We start from the raw sequence: 23,301 nt of genomic DNA, 5'->3' as shown, positions 1-23,301 counted from the left end.
AACGTTTAAAGGCATTGATAAATTAATCGGTGAATTAAACGTTAAAATGGTGAATTAAACATTTGAGAGCAAAAATTGGATACTACCATGCAGAAAAATCTTACAAAATAATGAATTAAACAGAAATCAACAAGAATTTAACGGAAAATGCTACGGCAATTAGATAGTGCATAAACTGGATGCTACCATGTGGAAAAATCTTACAAAAATGCTACCACTGGCGTTTTATGAAAACTAGATGCTACCATGTGGAATTTTTCTAAAAAAATTATAATATTTTTTTAATAATTTTGTATCTATAAACACCTAACATATACTAAGTAAATATTAAGGACTCTAATTTTTCGGGACCATGTGCAGTCGAACATGCTCAAAACCTCGTATGGAAAGACTAAAAGATTTGTTAAGTAAAAATCAAATACTATCACTATTTTTAAATCTGTTAATAAATTTTTTTAAAAAAAACAAACGATTTTAGAGTGGTTAATATCAAATGGGAGATTTATAAACCCTTAACCCTTTAAACCAATTATTCCTTTTTTTAGACTTGAGAGATTGAATGAAATTGTCGTTAATAGTCGCGATATATGAAAAGAATACAGTATTAACTCTTAAGTCGTATGAGCGACTCAACGAACAAACTTGCAAGATTCTTAGATGATTGTTTTTTGATTTTGCTGATTGATGAAAAGGTTATTAAGCGATTCGAATCTGTAGATTAAGGAATAATTATTTCCAAAATCGATTCTGTAATTTGTAAATTCTGATAAATATTCCTTAATCTAATTTTTTTTTTTTGCATAAATTTTCCAAACCCTAATTCAGAATCAGGCAGATCTGTTTGAGTCACATCTTGTTGTATAAAACAATGGCTGCACTACCAGAATCAACTCAAATTCAGAAATTAAAGCAAGTCCTCAACCAACAATTCTACCACCATTAACCCTCCAGTGGCAGATTCTTCTTCTCTTCCTCTTCTTGATTACATTGCTCCCCTTAATTCTGTTCACAAGGTCACTTTTGTTCTTTTTCACTTTTAAAATATAAGCATTTTTTTTATAAAGCAATTGCACATAACTGACTAACCCAAAGATATGTTAAATTTCTCTCGTACGAGACGTTTTGGGCTAGAATTATGGATGTATATGTGTTTTTGTACTTGATGATAAATATTCTACTTGAATTTTGGGTGGACGAGATTCGAACTCATGAGGTGCCTAACCTATTCTACACTTTAAATCTGATATTTTGTTAAAAAATTAACTTAATAAAAAGCTTAACCTAATAATTTAGGTTGATTATATAACATAATATACTACATTCTAGTTTATTTGTTGGATCAGGTTTTTTACAGCTTTTGATTTGTTCAATTGGTTGTCAATTGTTAGAGCTTTCTTCTTGTTTTGTATCATAAAAACTCATTCTTGATTTTTGGGTTGAATTATAGTATTTTTTTTATATTTTGTTTAAATATGAGGAAATAGAAGGAAATGAAATAGAGGAAAATGAAAGGGATATATTTTCTTCGTTTGAATAGCAAAGAGAGCTATATGAATTAGAACGTTGGCTTTTGAAAAGGATCATAGCAGGGGATAGGAGTAGTAAAAATGGGAATACTTTGGTAGATGATTTGGATAGCAAATATTAAGAGAGGATGAAAGAGAATTGCTTAAGATGGTTAAGACATGTACAAAAACGAAGCATTGGTAAACCACCGAGAAAGCTAGATTGTTGGAACTCATGCGACTTAAAGAGAGGGCCAGGAAGACCGAAGATAATTTGGAGGGTAGGAGACTAGGAGTGAAAAAAATTGAAGGATTTAAACTTACAAGTTGAGATGGTGAAAGAAGCAATTATGTGAAGGACCACTGAAACCAATTTATTGGCTTATGTAGCGAACCCAAATCTTTTGTAATTAACGTTTGTGGATAGCAAAATGGAAGGGTAGGAAATGTAAGAAAGAGAACTAAAACTTCTTCATAATTTGTACCGACTAACATTAGAAAGATTAAGAAGAAAAACACATCAATCTTCTCTTTCTTTCCTTTCAAAAATGTTATACAAACATATTAGTTACGGTGGTGCTTCTTCAACTGTTATTGTAATATTACTGCCATAAAACTTGATTGTTGGCTAATCTGTATTTCTAAAAGGTTGTTGCTTGCTGGTTTTGTTTTTGTTTTGAATGTGCCCCGTTTGGGATTTGGGGTGTTTATTTCTCATGGGAAGAGATTTCATAGGGTCCTCTTGTAATACATAGTGTTACTCATCGTTGCTTGTAATTTGTTGTAATGTTTTAATTGTTTCAGGAAATTGGCAATGTGTTAATTGTTGTAATTTGGATTGAAGTGACTGATGGTGAATATTTAGCATTAAATAAGGGAGTCCTTCCTAGCCTTCTAGAATTAATCTACCTTGTGGTTGATAATGTTCAAACTAGAAGCCGATCATCAGGTTTTGTCCCTGTTTCAGAGTCTAGAACGAAGGCCCTCATTGTACTTGTTATCAACGAATTTAAGATGAACCATACCTTCAGCATCTGCAGAGTTCTGTACATGCTTTTGTTGATTCACTCCCTTTAACAACAATTGAAGTTGTTTCATATGGTTGAACTGTTTCTGAATATGATTTTTTTGCGGATTCTACTGCATCTGCGGATTTGCTTCTTGGGAAATCACCTAAAGAGAAGAAGTTAAAAGCATGGATATGTGGGGCTGGTGTATACTTGTCACCTGTGCAATGTGCATGCTTCCCTCCCTTTAGCACATATGATCTTCTCTTCAGTCAGGCCTTTCAAGGAAACATCCCAGAGACTGCAAGAGACCACTGCTTGGGCACTGCTATGGAAGTTGCCCTGGTGATTTTTCAAGGGCCATCTTCTGGTTTATCCCGAGGGGTAGTTAAGAACCAGGGGTAAAGATTCGGATAATAGTATGTGCTGGTGGATCCAAGTTCCAACACATTTGGTCCCGGATCAGTTCCCTATTCATCGTCTCACCCAAACTATCCTTATCATGAGAAAACTGCATCGAAGTGGATGGACCATCAGGCTATGAGGCTCATAGACAGCACACAGTTGTAGATATTTTGTGTGCTGAAACTTGCCCTGTTAGAGTTCCTGTTCCGCAACCCCTGGCTAGAGCATCTTGTGGTGTTCTTATTCTTCACGACGACATTGAAGCGTGTTTTGTGTGAACTTGCAATTATTCCATCTTAGAAGAGACCTGTTGCTCGGAAACATCATTGGCCATGAAGATGAAAGATTTGAAATATATTTGTAGATGCATTCATTGATCTTTCGTTGCAAATGGTAGCTCCTCGATGCTTGATCCACCATGAAGGGGGGTACCATTGGGAAACTGCCAGTTTATGATCTGGCAATGCAGTCAGATACCGCTGCTGTTTTAGATCATGGGACCGATTTCTCATCTGGCTGGTAACTTTTTTGCTTCTTTCATTGCCCCTTTCTTTTAAAACCTTGCTTTCATATATCTCTTACGATTTCATCAATGTAACTTCATTGATTCCATTGTGATTTTTATTAATTAAGCTTCATGTTTTTGCATCTTTTATGTTGTCATATACTCGACATACAGCTTAATGTTTGTTATCTGAATGATTTAAAAAATAAGTTCATCGATGAGAATAGGTAGCTCGCCTCAAATCAATGACTTGTATTCTCTAATTTTCATTCCTATTACCACAATTTATTATCACCTATCAAACGGGCCATAGAGACTCGATAGACAGTATCGTTTTCTTAAATATAAATGTTGCCAAAATCACGTATTCTTTCATCTCTTTAATTTTATATCATTATGCAAATCGATGTCAGAGGTTTTTGAATATAATGAAAAAAATTCAAAAGGACCGAGGAAGTAATAGAAGAGAAATGTTTGTTAAATGCATGTTTTTCTAGCGTTGAGTAAAAAACAAGCAAAAGAAAAAAGTGGGAGGTAAAAACACAAACTTTTGTCATTTTTCTTAGAGTGAAGATAAGCATATATTCCAATTTCAAGTAAATAAATAATTTATCTTCATTTTCATATTTAAATAAATTCTTAGAATATAAAAGAATCAACATATATATTATAAATTGTTGATCATACTAGGCATTAGTTGTAAAATTAGAGTATATCTTGATGTGCACATCTTGGATATATACTTGGCTAAGGAATCATCATTCTTCCTTAATGTTACAAGTATAAAGATATACAATTACAATAAGCTTACCTATTGTTCTTCATTACTCTCTTTGCTTACTGACTTCACTTCAGTTTACATATCAGTGAGTGAGGCTCATCATTTTAGGTGATCCATTCGTGTCGTTTTTGGACAATGAGCCTTCTCTATTTCTCTTTTGCAATCGCAACCCTTTGGTTCCCGCATTGTGGTAAGCTTAGCAACGACTAATGTAGTCGGCATCTATTGATTAATTTATAGCATTATATGATCACTTGTGTTTGATTGAGGCCTTAGATGTTAAGTTTCTTTTATGTTGTATGTTTTTTTTACAGAGGCGAGGAAATCGATGGTGCTATCGAGTCCTACAAATCAAAACATGAAACACAAACACCTGAAAATATTGGAAATGGCAAAGACATTGAATATGCTGATAGATGTATCTGTAAGCTCTCCTTTTACTTTACCTCCTTATGATTCTTTGCCTCCTGTTCCTTTACCCGGCACCAACTATAACCCGCCCATTTGTATATACCCACCACCCAACCCACAATCCCCGTCCACCACTGTCCCAAGCCCAATCGGACTTACACCTTCTCCGACTATACCAAGCCCATCAATCATCTTTCAAGGGCCTCCATACTATGTTCCAAACCCACCACCATACTATGATTATGAACCTAGCCCACCTAGTAGTATTATTCCTAGTCCACCACAATCTCCAATCGGGTTTGAACCTAGCCCACCCGTATTTGAACCTAGCCCACCTGTATTTGAACCACCGGTAGTGCATCCACCACCAACAGGATCATCATCACCATATGGTAGTGGTGGACATGGACATGGTCGCGTTTGGTGTGTTGCTAAACCATCGGTTCCAGACCCAATTATCCAAGAGGCTATGAATTATGCATGCGGGTCGGGTGCAGATTGTGGCCCTATACAACCCAACGGGTCGTGTTTCGTACCCAATACACTTCTGTCACATGCTTCTTATGCCTTCAATAGTTACTGGCAAAGGACCAAAGTTGCTGGTGCTACTTGTTCCTTTGGAGGAACTGCCATGTTAGTTACTGTTGATCCAAGTCAGTCGTCTTCCATTACTTTTTCTTTTTATTTTTTTTGTACTATTTTATTGGTTAAGACATAATTTTATAATAGTTGACTTTCAAACAAATCACTACAATCATCTAATGTTAACCATTGATATTCTAATATGAGATCCGAATCACAGAATCATTAAATTTTCTTACTAATTCAAACATAAGACTCAGTCTGTTCTAATATTATGTTTCACTTTCATTTTGTACGTTTTTTTACATGTAAGTGTTCGCCATCACATTAAATAAAGAATATTAATAAAAATACTAAATAATATAGACAGTGAGAATTCTTATTATATTAATAAGACATTGGTAATATACTAATAGTACTAAATTTTAAATAAAATCATTTGTGTTTGATAAAAGTAATTTTTTTAAAGAAAAATATGAAACATATAAAAGAAGCATTTCAACTAAAAAAAGTGAAATATAATATTGGAATAAATGAAGCATTAAAAGTTTATAATTTATGTTTCATCAAAATTATCATAAAGGTAGGTTTTAAAAGCCAGCAATTGTAAAATTACTCATGGTAAGTTGTTTTGTTAATTACTTTTTATTTTATATGTTGTTTTTATTTGCTACTGAAAGTGATATTTCTGTTTATAATATGAGCTTTTTATATACTTACAGGTTCACAAGGATGTCATTTTGTGAGTAATGAATGAATAAGAGAAAGAAATTTAACATCTTTGCAAAGCTTTAAGCAAGTAATAATAGTGTTGTCCAAGTTCACCATTCAAGTAACAAAATCAAACCATGAAAGACATGTAGGGTACCCTTTAATTGGAAGCTTTTGAGGAAAAAATAGGTCAATAACTAGTTTAGAATTTATAGGACTTTGTTGGCATCCTTTCTTATGCATTAGGAAGGGTATAAATTTTGTAAGGGAGATTTGTTTATGATAATCCTATAATTTTAAATTTTTTTCATGGTGGATATATAAAGTATTAATCTTAGAAATTTGCAATACTATCAAAAATACTAATAGATATGAATAATATTGCTATTGTCGTAACACAAGTTCTAATACTACCAATTATTATTTGACTCGAATGAATTATTAATCTTATACTAGTAGTTTTCTCAAGATGGTCCAAGTCAATCATGTTAAAAACACAAAATACGCATCTATTTTACCATTTTCAAAAAATCATACAAAAAAATTGATAGATTCAAATTTCATGAGAAAAGTTATGTGCTCTTATCATCAATTTGAAGTTAAATAGTTTATTTTCACAATTGATAAAAATTAAGGCATAGTGAATTAACCATTCATACAATATAACAAAAAAAAATCATAATTTCTTCAAAAATATATTATTCTGTTTAAATATACAATTAAATATAATTTTAAGCTAATCTTGTGAAATGAGCTATTTATCCCATATGAGATGGGCTATATTCTCATATAATATATGAGATGAGGCTATTAACCCCATATAAAACGCTTAATATAATATCATACAATAATTTGTGCATATTTTTACATTAAACTTTAATTTTTATAAAAAAAAATCATCCCTTTCCTCGATTTATATTATTATTACATTAAACTTAGTAATTCCTTTTGAAGTACAATAAATTCCAAGAATTGCAACAAAGCAATAAACCACAAAAAATAAAATATACATGTGTTTAATTATAATCAATTTTATCATTTAAACAACTTTAAATTACTCACTATGTTGGATAAAAAAAATTACAATGCAATAATCTATAAAAATAAAAATAGAAAAAAAGAATTAGTATTCTAAAGCATCAAACTCCCAATCAATACTATCATCTCTAAAGTGTGATTTTTTGGTAAGCTTGGCTGAATTAGACTCTGGTGTTCCTTCTTCTAAATCTGATAAATTCCAACATAATTTTCTACCATTGTTGCTTTCCTTTTTTGTAAGATGACTCTTGCAATTAAATTCATCTTCATTTGGCTTCAATTTTAGGGGATTCCCTTCCCATCTTATTAATTGTTTTTGTCTACTTTCTATGGATGGTTTTTCCATTGATTGGAATTCTACTTCCATTTTTTTGAGAATGCTCAATAACTCCTCTATTTTCTTCTCATTATTCCTATATTTTAATTTTAAAAAGTCAAATATATACCATTTTAATATTTTTTCCTAATACAAGTACTATTATAGCCTTTTTTGTTATTATTGGTAAACAATTTTATATAGAGCACAAGTACGTTCAACGTAGTAGCTTGAGTAGTTGTTAGTGGTTTAACGATGCTAGGTGTTATTTTTAAAAATGAAAAATCACCTAAAATAATTTAATTTTTTCATGATTTTCTTACAATAATTATATCTATTGATTAATCATGAATAATTCCAACTTTAGGGGTATTTACCTTGAGTAAACTTGAGTAACCTGATGACCTGCTATAGTAAATTCACCAAAAAAATAAATTTGAAAAAAAATTTGAAAATTTACAAAAAATTTTAAATAACAAAAAAATTGGAAATTTTAAAAAAAATTGTAATATTTTTTTTGACATTTTATTTTGATTTAATTTTTTTTAAGAAAAATAAAACTTGTTATAGCAAGTCATTCGGTTACCAAGTATACTCAAGGTAAATACCCCTAAAGTTGGTATTATTCATGATTAATCAATAGATGAGATTATTGTAGGAAAATCATTGGATTATTCTAAGTAATTTTTTCTTTTAAAAAAATACCACTTATAATATTTTGTATAATAGCGGCTTAAGTAACATTTAGTGCTACATTTAGCTATTCTCAGATGTCAAGAAAAATTATTATCCCACATGCATGTTTATTATAGCATAAAATAATTAATATAATGAGTGAAAAAAAGTAAATGCAAAATAAAATCGTTTATCACACCTTTGAAAATCTTCACTCAGTGTATATATTTGCTTCATTCCTTCAACCATTTCAAAAGTTGTTCTAAGCTGCAAGATGTCATGAAATGTTTAGACGTAGTATGTATTAATTATTTTTCTCACTTCTTTTAATACACATTATTAAAAGAGTATTATCTCAAGCAAAAATATCATAAAAATTGACTATTAATCACTAAACTTATTATAAAAAGAATTTTTATGTAAATGAGAAAAAAAAAATCTTAAAATTAGACGTTTCATTTCGTTTGGGACCAATTTTTAAAAAAAGAAAGGAAAACTACATGGGGGAAGTGAGTAAAGAAAAAAAATGATAATTTAGTGACATTTGTGTAAATAGTTAGATCACATTAGGGTATAAGTAAGAGAAAAAGTTTACCAATATGAAAATAAGACATTTAATATAAATAAATCAAAAGAGAAAATAAAACACTTAATTAGGATACAAAATGGTAAGGTAATTATTTTCTTCCCGAATAATTTCAAACATTAAAATAAATAATAAACTTTTCATAATTTTTCAAGTAATGAAAAGTATACTAACTTGATAAGAACAATTTCTAATTTTCTTTAAAATAGATTAATGATAAAATAATATTGGTTACTTATATATCAATAACATCTTGAAAATTAATACACATATAAAACAAAAACTAATATAATATATATAGTAAATTTTGCACCATGAATATTGACTAATGAGATAATTGAACATTAGATAAGCTGAGAAAAATAAAAATAAATGAAAGAAGATGAGAATCGAATCCGATTCCTCTCACAAAAAATGGTACGTGGTCCAAATAGGTAAGAAATAATGATTAATCCAAAAGCCTAATGAAGTAGTAAAAGAAATTAATTTATAATAATTATGCTAAAAATATTAAGATAGAGTAATAATTACGTACCTTAACTTCTAAATCAATGTATTTGCTTTCTAAACTTGATCTTGTTATAGTTATAGGAAAACTTTCATCTTCCAAAGGAGTATGATTAGACCTGTTGATAATATTTATTTACATTTTTAATTATTAATTAAGCATCATGCAATTTTTATTATAATTTTAATTATTAATTAAGCATCATGCAATTTTTATTATAGTAATTATTTAAAGTGTAAATTAAAATTGTATGGAAATAGTAAACTTACTCTTCACTTGATTTTAATTGTCTTATAAGTATTCGAAAGTGAGTTACTAGCTTTCCTACCTCAACCTGACACATAAAAAGAAGCTACTTAAAGAAATTTTGCAAAATTACTATTTTAATTTTATAAGTATTTTATTTTTTAAAAAAACCCTTTATATATATATATATTATTGTCTTTTAAAAACCATCTTACCTAACTTTTTTTTGAATAAAAGTAACAACATTAGGTGATATTTTTAAAAATTAAACGAATGTTCACGATTAATCAGCAAGTTACCACTTAAAATATGTGTTATTTTCCACTTAAAAAAAAATTAAGTGTCATGTTTTTGTTTTTATTTTTCTCTACATGACGTTACATTAAAACACAAAAGAGATTTTTTTTTTGAAAAGTAATTATTATAAAAAGATGTTTATTTTGTGAAAATTTTCTTATAAAAGATCATGTCTAGTTGAATTAATTGAAGAGTACCTTAAATGTGTTGAGATGGTGAAGCATCATTTCAGCTTGATAGTTTGAATGCTTTTCTAATTCATCACTTCATAAAGTGTATAAAATACATTAATTAATTATTAAAACATTCAATAATAATATTATATGGAGCATAGTAAAAAAAACTTACTTAATCCAGTGAGTAAACTACTCATTATTAATAAATAAAGAAAAATATTAATTATTGATAAGTTAAATCTCACTGTTTATTAATGTCTATTAGTAAATAAACCCAGTAAATAAAAAAAACAAAACCGGAGTATATAAAATAAAAATAATAAACGAAGGCAAGTAATTAATTAATAAGATATAATTCTTACATGATTTTGTTGTCTGTTTGTTTGGAAAATAAAAGCTGAACATCCCATGCATCCTCAAGAAATTTAATCAAAGTTGTAATCACTTCTACCTCTGATTGGCAACAACTAATGGATTTTGACAGCTCCTCTTCCTATGGAAAATATACTTAAATATTAGCTGGTAACGTAATAAGATTAAAGATTTATAATTTTATAATTTTCGATTATAATAAATTATAGTAAATGGCTTATTAAAGCATATGATTTATTATATATGAGAAGTTGCAGATAATATTTACAATCAAGGGTAAATGAAAATTAACATTTTTAATGTTTATTATCTAACAACTAACAAGTGTATAACAAGAGTAATGTTGCGTACGTTAGGGACGAAGATAGGATTTTTATTTAGGGAGACCAAATCATCAATATATTAGCAAAGTATTTACTATATAAAAGTAGTTAAACTATGAAAATTTTTAAATTATATAGACCGAAATGAACATGAATTATAGTCTAAAGTATATTTAACAAATAGAGTTGATGCTCCCTACATAGTTACATGGAACGTGTAACGTAGCCATATGTGCGATTCAAGAATGTTCGTCCCCAATCAACATGAAACGTGACCCAAATCGATCAAGGTGACGTTCCGATGTAGAAGACTTTTTTAAAAAGGTATTTCAACCTTTATTTACAAATTAAAGAATAAAGGAGGGAGAAAAATGAGATGCAACATAGAAAACCAAAAAAATTCCACTTAATAACAAGTACTTAAAGGAAAAAAAAATTCTGTATCCGTACCCCGTTTCTGACCGTATGTCGTTCCAGGTAAAAATGCTTCCCTATAATTATCCCGTTTGAAAAAAAAACTAAGTATTTTCGACTTCATATATTTGCCTCGTAAGTCTTCAAAAAAACACTATTACAATCAAAATAGCAAAAATATAAAAAAACACTAAAAGGAATGAATGTAAAATTATGAAAAGTTATGAGTAGTGACATTATAATATAAATTTAGTAGTCCATAAAAATTAATAGTTTAAATTAGAGTTTGATCCCGTAACCTTAGATTACAAATATGTCACTCCAACCATGCATTGAGTTATAGTAATTTTTGTTACTTTTTGCACTCTTAAAACAAAATATCATATTAGTAAGGAGCGCCAAAGCCAAAAATACAAAGGATTGCATTTTCGGCAAGGGAGGCCGAGCATCCCCCAGCCCCCCATGTAGCTTTGCCAATGGCGTACATCCAACCCCCTAAGCCCCACACTAGGTAAAAAGCAGAAACCATTTGGTGACATAAGGGCAATGAAATGATATTGTAATTGTTATTGTTATTGGCTAATAATTATGAAAAAATATATAATTACGATCAAGGGTAAATAGAAAATTAACATCTTTAATTTTAATTTTAATTTTTATGCACTTATATGGATGCGTTTAGTGACTTTTCAATTGCAACTCATAGCTTTTTGGTTGGTCAAATGGTAAAAAAAAGAAAAGAATTGGATGAAAAACTTGAAAGCCAATAAATTAATTTGCCTTATTTATATTTTCGAATATGATCCCACCATTTTTACTCTATATATTTCTTTTTAATTTTATCTCATTATTTCAAACTATCAAATTCAACACCTAAATTTTCGCGTTTAAAGCAAATGAGGCAAAATGACGGACTTTAATTTGTCAGGAAGAAACATATGTCAATTATAACCTTTACTATGTGAAAAATGTTCAGATACTCCTTTGTCCCTCTCATTTTGTGTTATTTAAAGAAAAAGCTCTGAAATGAAAGATTTAATGAGGTTCAACAATGAAAAATAAGATGAAAATAAAATGCAAAATGAACACAAGTGTTTTATGAGGTATCTTGGATACCTTTCCCTCAAATGTAGTTTATTATATTGAATTCAACAATTACAACTATAATAAACCTCCCCTTATCTTGAGAAAAATCTCTCAAGATCACAAATATTAGAGCAAAGTAAGAACACTCTCAAGTTTCTAACATTGCAATAGTCTCTCAACAATATGTGTGTTTGAGGTGAATGATTCTATGAGTGATAAATCCTATTTATAGGCAAGATATTCATCACTCTTAGAATTCTCTCATAAATCACCATAAACCGTAGAAAATCATAATGCGGAAATAAGACTGATTTGGGTTTTGAATATTTGGTTTGTATTGAATAATAATGAGAGGTACTACCTCTATTTATGCAAGTAATAAGGACTAACTTAAGGAAACAAAATATCACGAAATATTAAACTTAAGGAAACTAAATCACAATAATATAAAATATAATATTCTACTAATATTTTACTTTCCTACACTCCCCCTCAAGTTTGGTCTTGGGATCACCGAGACCGAACATGCCAAAAATATTCTTCAACACTTTGGAGCCAATTGCCTTGAACAGAAAATCCGCTAGTTGATTTTCTGATTTTATAGAGAAAGGCCTGATGATTTGTCATGTAAATTTTTCATGATTAAATTTCAATTTTTTGATTTTAGATAAAAAGTCAAGAAATGAATTATTTAGGTAAATTTTGTTATTTGGGTCAAAATATTGAGATTGTTTTTGTTGGGTCAATTTGGATTTTTGGTTTAAGAAGGGTTGGGTTAATAAGGGTGTATGGGTAGGACGAGAGAATTGGGCATGAGAAGTCTTAAGAGGGTTTTTATCTTTATTTTTAAGTTGGGGACCGCCATATAGAAAAAGGACAATTGTCTTTGGTTCCCCTTTCCCTTGCTACTGATTTCTCCATTTTTGCACTCTCCTCAATTTGCGTGCTTCCCCCTTCCCCACTTTCTCTCTCTTCACCATCAACATTCGATTGGTCCTCACACTCGCCGGCGGCACTAGTAGTCCCGGTAACATTAACATTGACCAATTTTTCTCCAGCGAATGTTGGTGGGTCGTCGCTGGTCGGAACTACTGGGCGATCCTTGCCGTCGTTTTGGATTATCTGAACGTTGGTGACGACCTCCACGTATCAGTGTTCTTTTGTTAATTCAAAATGATGAACCTTTGCAATTTTAACTTTTTGATTTTCGTTGGTTGTTACTTTTGGTTTTGGAGATCGTTTTTCATCATTTTCTTTGCTCCCCCTTTCACCGATGACTCCTTCTTCTATTTTTCTCCCCTTTGCGGCCTCCTGCTGAATGTGGTCATTTAAGGGAGGTAGCGAAATTGGTCCGAGAATGAATTGAATTCTTGTCCATAGTTCGTGAGCGGTGCTAGTATAGTCAAGAAAACATTCTGTAAGGTCTCTGTCAATATTTTCGACTATCCATGACATCACCATATTATCATTTTGCTCCCATTGTTCGGTTGTGGTAGTCAGTGGGACGATAATGATATGATTGAGCCTTCCCCGATCACCAATTTCGATCTTCATTTCTTTATACCACTTGGTGTAATTTTGGTAGTTCAGTTTTTCCGATACTGTTGGCCTTGTATTGATTTGGTTAAATTTTTGGAAGAGGAAGAACATTTATTCTACTTGTGCCATTGAAATCATTTTTTTGGTTTTGTTTTGGTTTTGATTTTGATCGGTTTGTTTGTTTGTTTTTGATTGATTTTTGTTTTGATTTGTTTTTGATCGTTGATTATGAGTTATGATAAAATACCAATAGGGTTGTCCCGTCTCGGATTCACCTTACGGCTCTGATACCATGTAGAAAATCATAATGCGGAAATAAGACTGATTTGGGTTTTGAATACTTGATTTGTATTGAATAATAAGAGGTACTACCTCTATTTATACAAGTAATAAGGACTAACTTAAGGAAACAAAATATCACGAAATATAAACTTAAGGAAACTAAATCACAATAATATAAAATATAATGTTATACTAATATTTTACTTTCCTACCTAAATCACATGTAACATCCCAATTAACTATGATAATTAGTTTTCCAAAAAAAAACTATGATAATTAACCATGGTAATAAACATTACAATAAACATTACATTAAACAAGAAAGAAATGCACTTATTAAATGACTACACTAAGAATTCTGATCAAAATAGAATCCTATGTAGTCTACTCGACTACAGCTCGATCGAGCCACTACCTCACTCAGTCGAGCGAGCTTCCAATGAGGCTACTATCTCATTCTGCACTTTTCGCTCGACCCACTCACTCCCGTTCGACCGATCGAATAACCCACATTTGGTCGAGCGAACTTCATGCTTCTACTCCTTTCTTGTTGCTTCGATCAAGCAACCAACATCAAACGTTCCAAACCTTAAACCATCCATATACGACACATCTTTATCGACCCTCTCCAAAATACAAGACAAAGTATGTTCGATTAAACGTTCAAAGTTAACGTCATTGTTAAGATTATTGGCACTTGCTTTAACAAGCTCTCGCGTTATAATCTAAAATAATCAAAATAAGTGGAATGAATACCTTAAATTGTATATGATGGAGAATTTCGCTGCTTGCTTCATCAAAATAGTCTCTTTCTTCCTTGACATTTCGAAGACGTGTTTTAGCTGCAACTAATGAAGTGTCAATCTGCGAACATAAATTATTTTAAAAAAAATTTAGAAAAAAATAAAATTGTTAAAATGATAAATTTGAAAAAAAAATTAATATTTACAGAATCAATAAAGAAAAACTAGAAGTACCTTTCTAAATTCAACTTCCAAGGCATCCTTTTGCTGTTCAAGTGTTTCGATTTCTGCTAATAGTTCCTAAATAGGATCGATATCAAAATAATCAATATCCAAGTAAGTAACTAGTAGAATTAAAACATTTGAGTGATAGATACTTCCTCCGTTCTAAATTAATTGCATCAGTCTTAATTTGTGATTAGTCTTCTGTTTATAAATTAGAACATGATCAAGTGAGATCTTGTTTGATTGTTTCTTTGTAAAGCTTATTAAAATCAAATTTTTATAATTTTTTATTATGCATAACTAAAGATATTAAAGATCGAATTAGTGCATTAGACTGCGTGATAAAGTAAATGTTGTAAGTATTTTAGAAAGGAGGAAGTATGTTTAGGCAGGGTGCTTAGGTCGGCCACGTCTCCTAAATTTTTGAAATTTTCTTCATCATCGATCATCATACCCAGTGTATTTCGCTCATCGGGACCTATGAGCAGGGGTTGGGGAGGAAAGGAAGGAAGACGACAACTCATATCAATAAGGAGAATGTGGTTAAAGAATCCCCGACTCAAAACTGAAATTTTCTTTTTGTTTTAATAATTATAGGAAATTTTGATAAATTTTAATTAATCGAACAACTACAATCTGATTTTTTTGGCCCATCATCACCTTAAGTACTGGCCTGGCAATTGATGGAAGGCTCAACAAAATAGCTAATTTAGTTAAGAAATTCAAATAAATGATCAACAAACAGTTAAAAATTGAGATCTCTTTGAATTAGAAATGTAAATGCACTACAAACTTTTTTCATACTAATGCAAAATGTTAGATTATGGGTGACTTATGTTCACCAAGTAAACAAGATGATGATTAAGGAAATTAATCATTATAATTAGTGAAGATTAGAAGAAGACAAAGAATCACATGTGATTGATTTGTTTGGGTAGTAAATCTCAACATGTGAAGAGTTTAGAGAGAAAATATTAGTCCTAAGATAAGTGTGCAAGAGTATTAGAGACCGTGATTTAGCATAGAAAAGGAAAGGAGTGAATCAGAAGCTGTTTTTCCCTCCCTTGCTGCTCGCTCGACCTCCATATGGTCGAGCCTAGGTCGAGCAGGGTCTCTGCTGCTCCTGTTTTGATTTCTCACGTGGTCTGTGTAGGCCTTAGCTGCTGTCCCTTTATGCTGCTGTCCCATAGTGTCTTTGAAGCCCTCATTTCCCTTATATATACACTTGTCCTAGGCCATAGTTAAGTGCACAAAAAGTTTCATTGGTGAGCTACCTTACTTAGCTCAAGAATACTTCCTATTTTAAGCTCCTCTCTTCCCACACTAATACTTCATTGTAATTCCTTTAAGTTTTATTTTCTCCTTTAAACACATTAATATAAATCCTAGGCTAGATGGTGAATGTAGCCCAAAATTGGTGAACCACCTTAAATCTTTGTCTTGATTATTTACTTATTATTGTCATTCATTACATTATATTGCATTATTTGATTTCCATACTTGACACAACACAAACACACACTTAAACCTTAATTTAGTGATCCTTGAGTGAGGTTTATAACCTCTCCTTTCCCAAAATATTCTACTTAAAATTAAGGGTGATGAGATTCTAAGTATTGAACTTGATTCACATTGACTCTGATATTATATTAAAAGATCTACTCAATTAAAAGCTAATACTTCATTAATCAACAAGTGATCTTGTAGACTGTTTCACTATGAGACGAGCGCATATGATTAACTCATTTCTCTAATTGATTATTTTAAGATTGTCAGTAATCACTTTAATGCTATAAGTAGTCACTCTCTAAGAGTTATCATGACTTTAAAATTGTAAATGATTTAAGACAATAAATGTATATTAGATCAACCCAATAAATATTAGTAATAATTTATATTTGTTATATACTTTATCACGATAATCACAATATATTTTTTCAAAAAAAATTGTAGGCATCTGATGTGAAATACTTCATCTGTTCTATTATATTTGCAACATTTGGCTTTTTACACAATTTAATGTTTTATTTTGATCATTTATATATTAAACTATGCACATTTAAAAATCATAGAAAATTTAATTTCATGAAAGTATGCGATTAGACAATTCAAACAAGATCACAGTTAACTATATATTTTCTTACACATTAGACATAATATATAAAATAAACTTAAATAATAACTAATGCTAATAATGGTAGTGTAAAAATATTGAAAGAAAATAGTAAATACCTGTTCAATTTGGCTTACTTCAGTGTCTTTTAAAAGACGAAAGTGTACTGCTTCATCTCTATGAGTTCTGTTGATTTGATTCATTCAACTTAAAATTAAAATAACAAAATAAAAGTCTCTCAACTTAATCTCAACTAATTATGAGTGTTTTGAAGCAATAATAAGAAAGATAAATTTAACATCAAAAATATGTAGATAACTAATTTTATGCAAAATTTCAGAAAATTCTTAAATTTGACCATCTTTACATAATAATGGATTATATTTTCAAGTACCCCTAGCTACACTCGTAAGTTTTGTGCGAATTGATATTTTATATTATTTTATTTGCTCACAAAATTATCGGAAATTTATCGACCAAAATTTAAAATTGTGACTAGAACTTCAACAAAAAATCTTATGGGTTGCATTTACGTTGAATAAGTGTTGAGTTTGATGAATTGAGAAAAATTATAGTTTTTTCAAGGGAGGGCAAAATCAGAAGTTTAATGCAAAAAGGAAACCACAAATAAAACGCGGGATTTGATAAATGGTTTTTGAGTTAGCTTTTTTTATTGACTATCGCCTTTGGCTTTCTGGTTGGTTAAAAAGCCAAAAAATGCATGTTTTATAAATGATTTTTTAACCGACAGAAAAGTTGGTTTTTTAGCAAAAATGAATTAAAGGCTTTGGGCTTATTAGTACGTTTTTTATCAAATGAACAACCAACTACTATAATACTTGATTTTATTAATTATTTTTCCTTTAACAACTGATATATTCAATTAACTTAAAAGTCAACAAAAATAACCAACACGTTAAATTGATCAAATAAATAAATAACTAACAATCAACAACTATTTATCAAACTACCACAATATAAAATATTGTATTGTTGAGTGAACTGACCTTTGATCTAAAATTTGCCTCTCAGCTTTTAAAGTAGATTTAGTTAGAGAATTCAATAGAACTTTCAACTTATTAACCTGTCAAAATAAAATACTAACGTTAATAAATATATTATAAAGAAAAATATCACTGTAAATATATAGTAAATTCAAAGAGATAGAAATACTATGAAAGTATAATGTTACTCAACAAAACACTAAAATCGAAATTCATCATAATTTTTCCGTTCCAATTTACTTGTAACATTACTTATTTGCTATATAATATATAAAAAATTCTCTTTTTAATTTAAAAAGTATAGCAAAATCAAAGATAGAAAATGAATAAAGATAAAAATTAATTGTATGATAGAGATTCAACCTTTTGAGCATGATTTTCTAAAGAATCACCATCTTGTATAGCTTTTTTGTGCAATAAGAGTGCTTCTATCTTCAAGTACAATCGTATCTTTAAATGTGATTCCTTCAAAGCCTTGAAACAAAATTAGCAAGGAATTTAGTATGATAATCGAAGTCTCATCACAATAGTGAAAGGATAAGCATTCAATCAGTACTGGAATAACTCGTGATTCTTGCAACTTTTTAAAAAAAAAAAATGATTCACGTAATTTAGAAGTGCATGAAAATTGTAAGAGTATATAATATATTCTGGAACCTCAACTATCAATTTAATATTTTGGTTGAGTTGGTTTCTTGATATGGTATTATAAGCCAACGTGACATGAGTTCACGGGTTTGAATCTTAACCATCCTTTTTTAAAGTGGAAGTAATAAAAAGGGCATGTACTGTATTCATACATCTAGCCCAAAGGGCTCTCTGTATGAGGGAGCATATTAGAATTTTAGTTTAAACTTTTATTTGAGGCCCCCAGAACATATTATATACTCTAATAAAAATTATTGTTTTAATTTATTTTTATTTAGACATATACTTGGTAGAAAGTTTTTTTTAGTGGTTGAGTAGAATAAAGAAAGGGGCAACGAGAATGGAAATTAGGTTACTTTATGTTTGGAAAAGTACCTCTAAGGTGATGAAGTTCTTTTGTTGCCATAACGTGCGATCATCATCATTTATACATTGATGCTTGATTTTAGTTTCATGCATTTTTGTTGTCAACGTTGAAACTTCCGTATCTATTCTGAGATCAAATCATTATAGTGAGTTAGAAATTTTAATCGTAGTAGTATTATTATTGAATATAATTTCTAAAGGCAAAAGCTAATCAACGCTCGTTCGTTAATAGCAACAATAACATATTTCAAAGTATAATTTAGAAAACAAAATATAAGATATAAATAATATAATGTAGTATTTGGAAACAAGTATTTCATTTTAAATTATAGATTTTAATTATAAAATTATAAATGAAGAATTTGAGAATGACAAAGTTTAGGTAGTCATTTTCAAATTCTCAATTTTAACTACTTTAAAAATTCTGGTGGAATTTGATCTAAATCCAAATTTGAAAATTTTTAATTGCTAAACAATAAATTTGAGCCAATTTCAAATTTTTAAATAAAATTATTATTATATTTTGAAGTGTAATTTGGTGATAGATTTTAAATTTTATGTTATATTAGGTAAATAAAGAGGTGTTCTTTCGGGTCATCGGGTTTATTTCGGAACAGGTGTTTCGAGTCGGTTCAAAATCGGATTTTGTGTCTACATTGGTTTTTACATAACTGTAAATACATTTTAAAGTCTGGTCAAATCAGATTCGATTATAAGGTCAGGTGATAATTGGATCATCGGGTCTGTTGTGAAAACTTCTTAATATATCCTTATTAACAAACATCCCGAAAACGTTCGTAAGCAAGATCTTTTTAAAATAGTTTAAAGGGATTGCAAAATAAGATATTATGTATTTTTGATTGTTTAAGATATTCTACTATAAATATTGTCTGAAACTTAATCTCAAAAAATTAATTAAGGTATTATGTAGATAATAGATCTAATAGACAAATAAGTTACAGTAATTCAAACTTTCCTAGATAAATTTGGTACTTCTATATATGACTATATATCGCAAAAAAAAAAAAGAAAAAAAAACTATTTTCTCGAAATTATGTTGTTTAAAATTAGAATTAACTCAATAATAATTTCAAAAAGGTATTAAAAAAGCAATTTTGCTAAAACAATCAATTCCCTGTTTAAACTTTAACTTTAATATGGAGTAGTAAAAAGTCGGGAGTATAAATTACCTCGAGATATCAGCATTTACTTTAAGACCAGTTATAGCAATTTGAGCATATTGAAGAAGTTCTTCACGCCTTAACTTCACAAAGAAGAAAAGAAAAAAATGATACCATATATAAATTTATTTTGTTTTTAAAATAATTAGTCGCATATAGTCACATTATAAGTTATTAAAATTTATTTTGAGATAGGGTGGACAACTTAATATAAAAATAAATTATTTAAAAAAATTTAGTAGGCCAAATAATAATTTGAACAATTAAATTCGACCATGATTCTATGAACGAGATACACTGGATATGATAAATATAGATATAATTCGACCATGACCGGAAAAATACTTTTGTGAAAAATATCACCCCAACACCATATATCCATACCAATATTTTTCTTTAATAAATTTATGAAGAGAAATTTATGTACAAAAATATATATTGGAATAGAAAATCACCAATGCATACCAATACTTCTTCATGATAGCTTGAGAAAACTTTTGCTAAGTCTTGAATGTTATTAATAATTGATTCATGAACTTTCCTTCCACCCATTAGAGAAAGTCTAAAAATTATTTTAAAAAAAAATAATGAATTTTATTAAATTCATGAATTAATAAGTTGGTTTAAAACTATTTAATAAATCTACTAACCTGAAAATATCTAAAATAAGAATACTTTCTTCCTCATTAGGTGCTTCAAGAATCTGCATAAAAAGAATATACAATAAGAAATCATCTTAAATTACAAACCTACAATTTTTTTTTAAGCATATGCCGAGAAAAAAAGGATTAAAAACCAATATTTTATTCGATCTAAAAATTTATTCGTATTTAATTAAAATAATAGGTTTATATTTCATATATTTTTAAAATGTAGAGTGGATGATTATTATAGCCCTTACATAGTCTTATCTATGATCATTTTAGATTATTTTGCATTATTCTTTTTTTCTATATTTATTACAAGTTAATTCCAAAAGAAATTAATTTCTAATAGTTTCATGTACTAGATATTTTTATTATTATTCTAGAATTTAAAATAGACAATAATTCATATTACTCGTATATATGGCTTGAATAAAAATTAAAATGTAAAATTTAGAGTATTGTATAACTAACCATGGACAAGACAATTCCTTCAACAACATGGCTATGGAAAACTACATCAACAATATTCAAATGTGCATCTTCCTGAATGTGATCCCAGTCCTACATTAAATAAATATTAGCAAATTTTTTAATTTGTAAGAACAACCATCTTTATAGCTTTTTGTTGAATTTACTTTTTTAATTTATTTTGTATAAAAAATAATAAAATAAAATTTATTTTTTTATCTTAAAATTTTAGGTAGAAAAAAAAAACATTAATAATTCAATCTATTTTTTACTGCTCATTTGATGAAATAAATTCATCTTTCAATTGTTCTTGAATAATTGCGTGTTCGTTGAAAATATACTCGACTTAAATGAAAATCGATGTTTTTGATGGCTAGAAAGCTTTGTTTGAGAAAGGATGAAAAAAAATCGGAAAAAGGTTGAAATTAAGGTGTTTTATTTTAAATGACATAAAAAAGTATCATTAAGGCTGAGTACAGTTTCAGTGGCACGCAATTATTTAGAAATAATCGAATAGTAATCATTTTATTAGTTTCTAGCGTGAATTTATTCTTTTAAATACGCCTAAAACATATTCTAGGAAATGTTAATTTCTATATAAATTAAAGCAACCTCAAAAAATAAAGTGATGTAGAAACTTACAAGATCATCAAGTTGTTGGTGCATACATTTATGATGATCATCCCTTATACAATTATTACTTTCTATAGAAGTGAAGCCTTCAAGTTGTTTAAGAGATATCAACCATCTTCTCAAAAGTACAATTCTCTCCTCTCCTCTACATGATTTTGAAAATTCCTCCAATCTCTTCACAGCATCCTTAAATTTTTCTATATTTTCATTTCCCTAAATTATAAATAAATTTAAAATTACTTAATAGAAAATCCACAATTTTAATATTACAAAAAACATTTGATATTAAAGTATATTATCTTTAATTTAGAGCATTAAAGCACGAACTTTCTTTACGACCCACCTTATTCAGACCCTTTATTTTTTATTTTGACTTTGTATTAGCTATGATTTTCATTCCAGCCATAAAAATTACTTAAGATCCACCGTTGTAATAATCCTATTAATATGTATAGATTCTTTAGTCGGTCTCCAAATCAATTATTGCATTTATACCTTGATTTTATTAAATTATTTTTTAAAAATGTTTAAACAATTGAACCCTAATTTTAATCCTCAAATCCAAAGTTTTTAAAAACATAAAATAGAATATAATTAAATTATATATAACAACTAATTTGAAAGAGGAAAAATAATATTTAATAAGAAAAAAGAAATAAAAAGAGAAATTACAATGTGACTATGAAGGAGATTAGAACCATTGGCAACAACATTACCAACTTGTAATACGACAATATCAGCAAAAGAGCGAATATGTGAAAGATTGGTTTTATTTTTATTCTTTATCTTCATTTCCATGGCCAAATTCCCCCTGAATTTTAACCAAGACATCTTAATTAATTAATCAAAACCAATTAATAATTAATAATATTTCTGTAGATATTCAATAATAAAATGAGTTAATTTTTTTAAGAAATGAGCATTATACTAAAAAGATATAATCAATAGGTTCCTAGTAATTTTAGGGTCCTACTTTTCAGGAAATCACTATGAATATTAATATCTGTTTACTATTGTTGATACAATTAAGTAATTTCATTTAAAATATATATCATTTATTTTGGGTGAAAAAAACAAAGGTTTTTACTTCTCAAACAAGTACTCCTATAATTTCTTTTACTTCTATTAAGCTTAAAATATGTTTAATTATAATAATTTCATAGACATATGAAAGTACGTTGCATAATTATTTAAACTACTAATTGATAGGACAATAATATTATTTTAATAACTAAAATTTAATACACATAATTACAATAATAACACTTTTTTGCCAATATATAACATGTTTTGTGAAAAAGTAATACATTTTTTTATCGGGTTTTAATTAATTTTTTTCATAATCTTTTCATAAAAGTAACAATTCTTTTTACCAAAAAGTAACATAGTTCTTACGTTTCTCATATAAGTTTAATTCTTATCTGACCTTTATATATATATATATGGTCAAATTCCAGTGAGAACCAAGCTTATATGAGAACTGTGAGAAACAATATGCGTAATAAAAT

General features: G+C 28.9%; 3 protein-coding genes and 1 pseudogene across 4 annotated transcripts; 2 read left to right on the top strand and 2 right to left on the bottom strand.

The window, feature by feature from the left end:
• The first annotated feature begins 1,135 nt into the window (after positions 1-1,135).
• Positions 1,136-3,195, top strand: LOC130813641 (protein transport protein SEC23 A-like; annotated as a pseudogene).
• LOC130812704 (proline-rich receptor-like protein kinase PERK8) lies at positions 1,521-6,223 on the top strand. 2 transcript variants are annotated; one of them, XM_057678267.1, is made up of 4 exons: positions 1,521-3,436; positions 4,290-4,393; positions 4,518-5,267; positions 5,919-6,223. In XM_057678267.1, the coding sequence occupies exons 2-4, from the start codon at positions 4,339-4,341 to the stop codon at positions 5,951-5,953; spliced, it is 840 nt and encodes a 279-aa protein (XP_057534250.1). In that variant the 5' UTR covers positions 1,521-3,436; positions 4,290-4,338; the 3' UTR covers positions 5,954-6,223. The 2 variants fall into 2 exon arrangements, with proteins under 2 accessions (XP_057534250.1, XP_057534249.1); XM_057678266.1 differs by lacking the exons at positions 1,521-3,436; positions 5,919-6,223 and having other exon boundaries at positions 4,257-4,393; positions 4,518-5,398.
• Positions 6,224-7,030: 807 nt separating this feature from the next.
• On the bottom strand, positions 7,031-13,498 carry LOC130813640 (uncharacterized). Its single transcript, XM_057679476.1, has 8 exons — positions 13,127-13,498; positions 12,854-13,066; positions 10,112-10,242; positions 9,771-9,837; positions 9,300-9,364; positions 9,058-9,148; positions 8,136-8,203; positions 7,031-7,358 (listed from the first exon to the last, which is right to left on the bottom strand). Exons 1-8 carry the CDS (start codon positions 13,496-13,498, stop codon positions 7,031-7,033), a joined length of 1,335 nt encoding a protein of 444 aa, XP_057535459.1.
• Positions 13,499-14,213: 715 nt separating this feature from the next.
• LOC130813639 (uncharacterized) lies at positions 14,214-22,624 on the bottom strand. The gene is made up of 13 exons (XM_057679475.1): positions 22,492-22,624; positions 21,803-21,990; positions 21,164-21,253; positions 20,696-20,748; positions 20,511-20,607; positions 20,055-20,128; positions 18,874-18,991; positions 18,214-18,324; positions 17,854-17,930; positions 16,966-17,032; positions 14,743-14,808; positions 14,522-14,629; positions 14,214-14,318 (listed from the first exon to the last, which is right to left on the bottom strand). The coding sequence occupies exons 1-13, from the start codon at positions 22,622-22,624 to the stop codon at positions 14,214-14,216; spliced, it is 1,287 nt and encodes a 428-aa protein (XP_057535458.1).
• Between the last annotated feature and the right edge of the window lie 677 nt (positions 22,625-23,301).

This window comes from Amaranthus tricolor, chromosome 5 (genome assembly GCF_026212465.1).
Source record: "Amaranthus tricolor cultivar Red isolate AtriRed21 chromosome 5, ASM2621246v1, whole genome shotgun sequence".
Classification (NCBI taxonomy): domain Eukaryota; kingdom Viridiplantae; phylum Streptophyta; class Magnoliopsida; order Caryophyllales; family Amaranthaceae; genus Amaranthus; species Amaranthus tricolor.
This window is presented reverse-complemented; position numbering and strand designations above follow the sequence as displayed.